The sequence below is a fragment of the Eimeria mitis genome, genomic scaffold (assembly GCF_000499745.2).
Source record: "Eimeria mitis Houghton genomic scaffold, Emh_scaff132, whole genome shotgun sequence".
In the NCBI taxonomy this organism is placed as follows: Eukaryota; Apicomplexa; class Conoidasida; order Eucoccidiorida; family Eimeriidae; genus Eimeria; species Eimeria mitis.
In genome coordinates this window covers 17,682-18,473 of record NW_013568752.1, presented here as the reverse complement: position 1 = coordinate 18,473, position 792 = coordinate 17,682, and the positions used below count along the sequence as shown (strand labels likewise).

The 792-nt window shown below is 45.1% G+C and overlaps 1 protein-coding gene across 1 annotated transcript in view; it reads left to right on the top strand.

The window, feature by feature from the left end:
- Positions 1–663: 663 nt before the first annotated feature.
- EMH_0093240 (uncharacterized protein) overlaps positions 664–792 on the top strand; it is a gene marked incomplete at both ends in the record, with an annotated part of 853 nt that continues 724 nt past the window's right edge. Inside the window, one exon of the mRNA XM_013494883.1 lies at positions 664–734. Coding sequence (XP_013350337.1) covers positions 664–734 — 71 coding nt within the window. The remainder of the gene's footprint in view (positions 735–792) is intronic.

Sequence of the window (792 nt, the reverse complement as noted above, 5' to 3'; positions counted from 1 at the left end):
TCTATACTATAAAAAATAAATTAATTTTTGTTTTTAATTGCTTAAATAATTATGAAAATATATATATATTCTTTTATTGTGTTTATTTTATTTTATTTTTATAAGGAATGCGGTATATATAAACAAACAAAAAACAAAAGCACAAGAACACAGGCAGCAGGGGTCACCTGGCTGGAGCCGCTGCTGCTGCTGCTGCTGCTGCTGCTGCTGCTGCCTGCTCTGTCTATCACGCTCCGGTTCTCGGGGTGTCTAGACACCTCAGAAATATGATAATGCTGAGTTGTAAAATACAAATTCTAGATCTTTCACAATTCATTGACTTATACTTCAACGCCTTTGTCTTAACAGCAGCAGCAGCAGCAGCAGCAGCAGCAGCAGCAGCAGGAGCAGTAGCACCTGACCATTCTGACCGTTCTAGTCTCTTCTCCTGTGCAGCAGCAGCAGCAGCAGCAGCAGCAGCAGGAGCGACAGCAGCAGCAGGTACAGCAGCATTTGCTGCATACAACAAAACATCAACGAACATAAACAACAGCAGTCTGCTGCTGAGCTTATCTTCTCAAGCCGGAGGAGATAAACCACCAACGAAGCACTGAACCCTAAACCCTAAACCCTAAACCCTAAACCCTAAACCCTTGTAAATACTTATTATATAAGCAGTAACTGATGGTGTTCGGTCCTAGAGAGTCCCTCAGCCAGCGGTTGCTGCCGCCGGGGGGGGACCTGGCGAGTGCAAGGTATTCTATTTCTGCTGCTTCTGCTGCTGCTCTCTCTCTCTGCAGCAGCAGCTGCCTG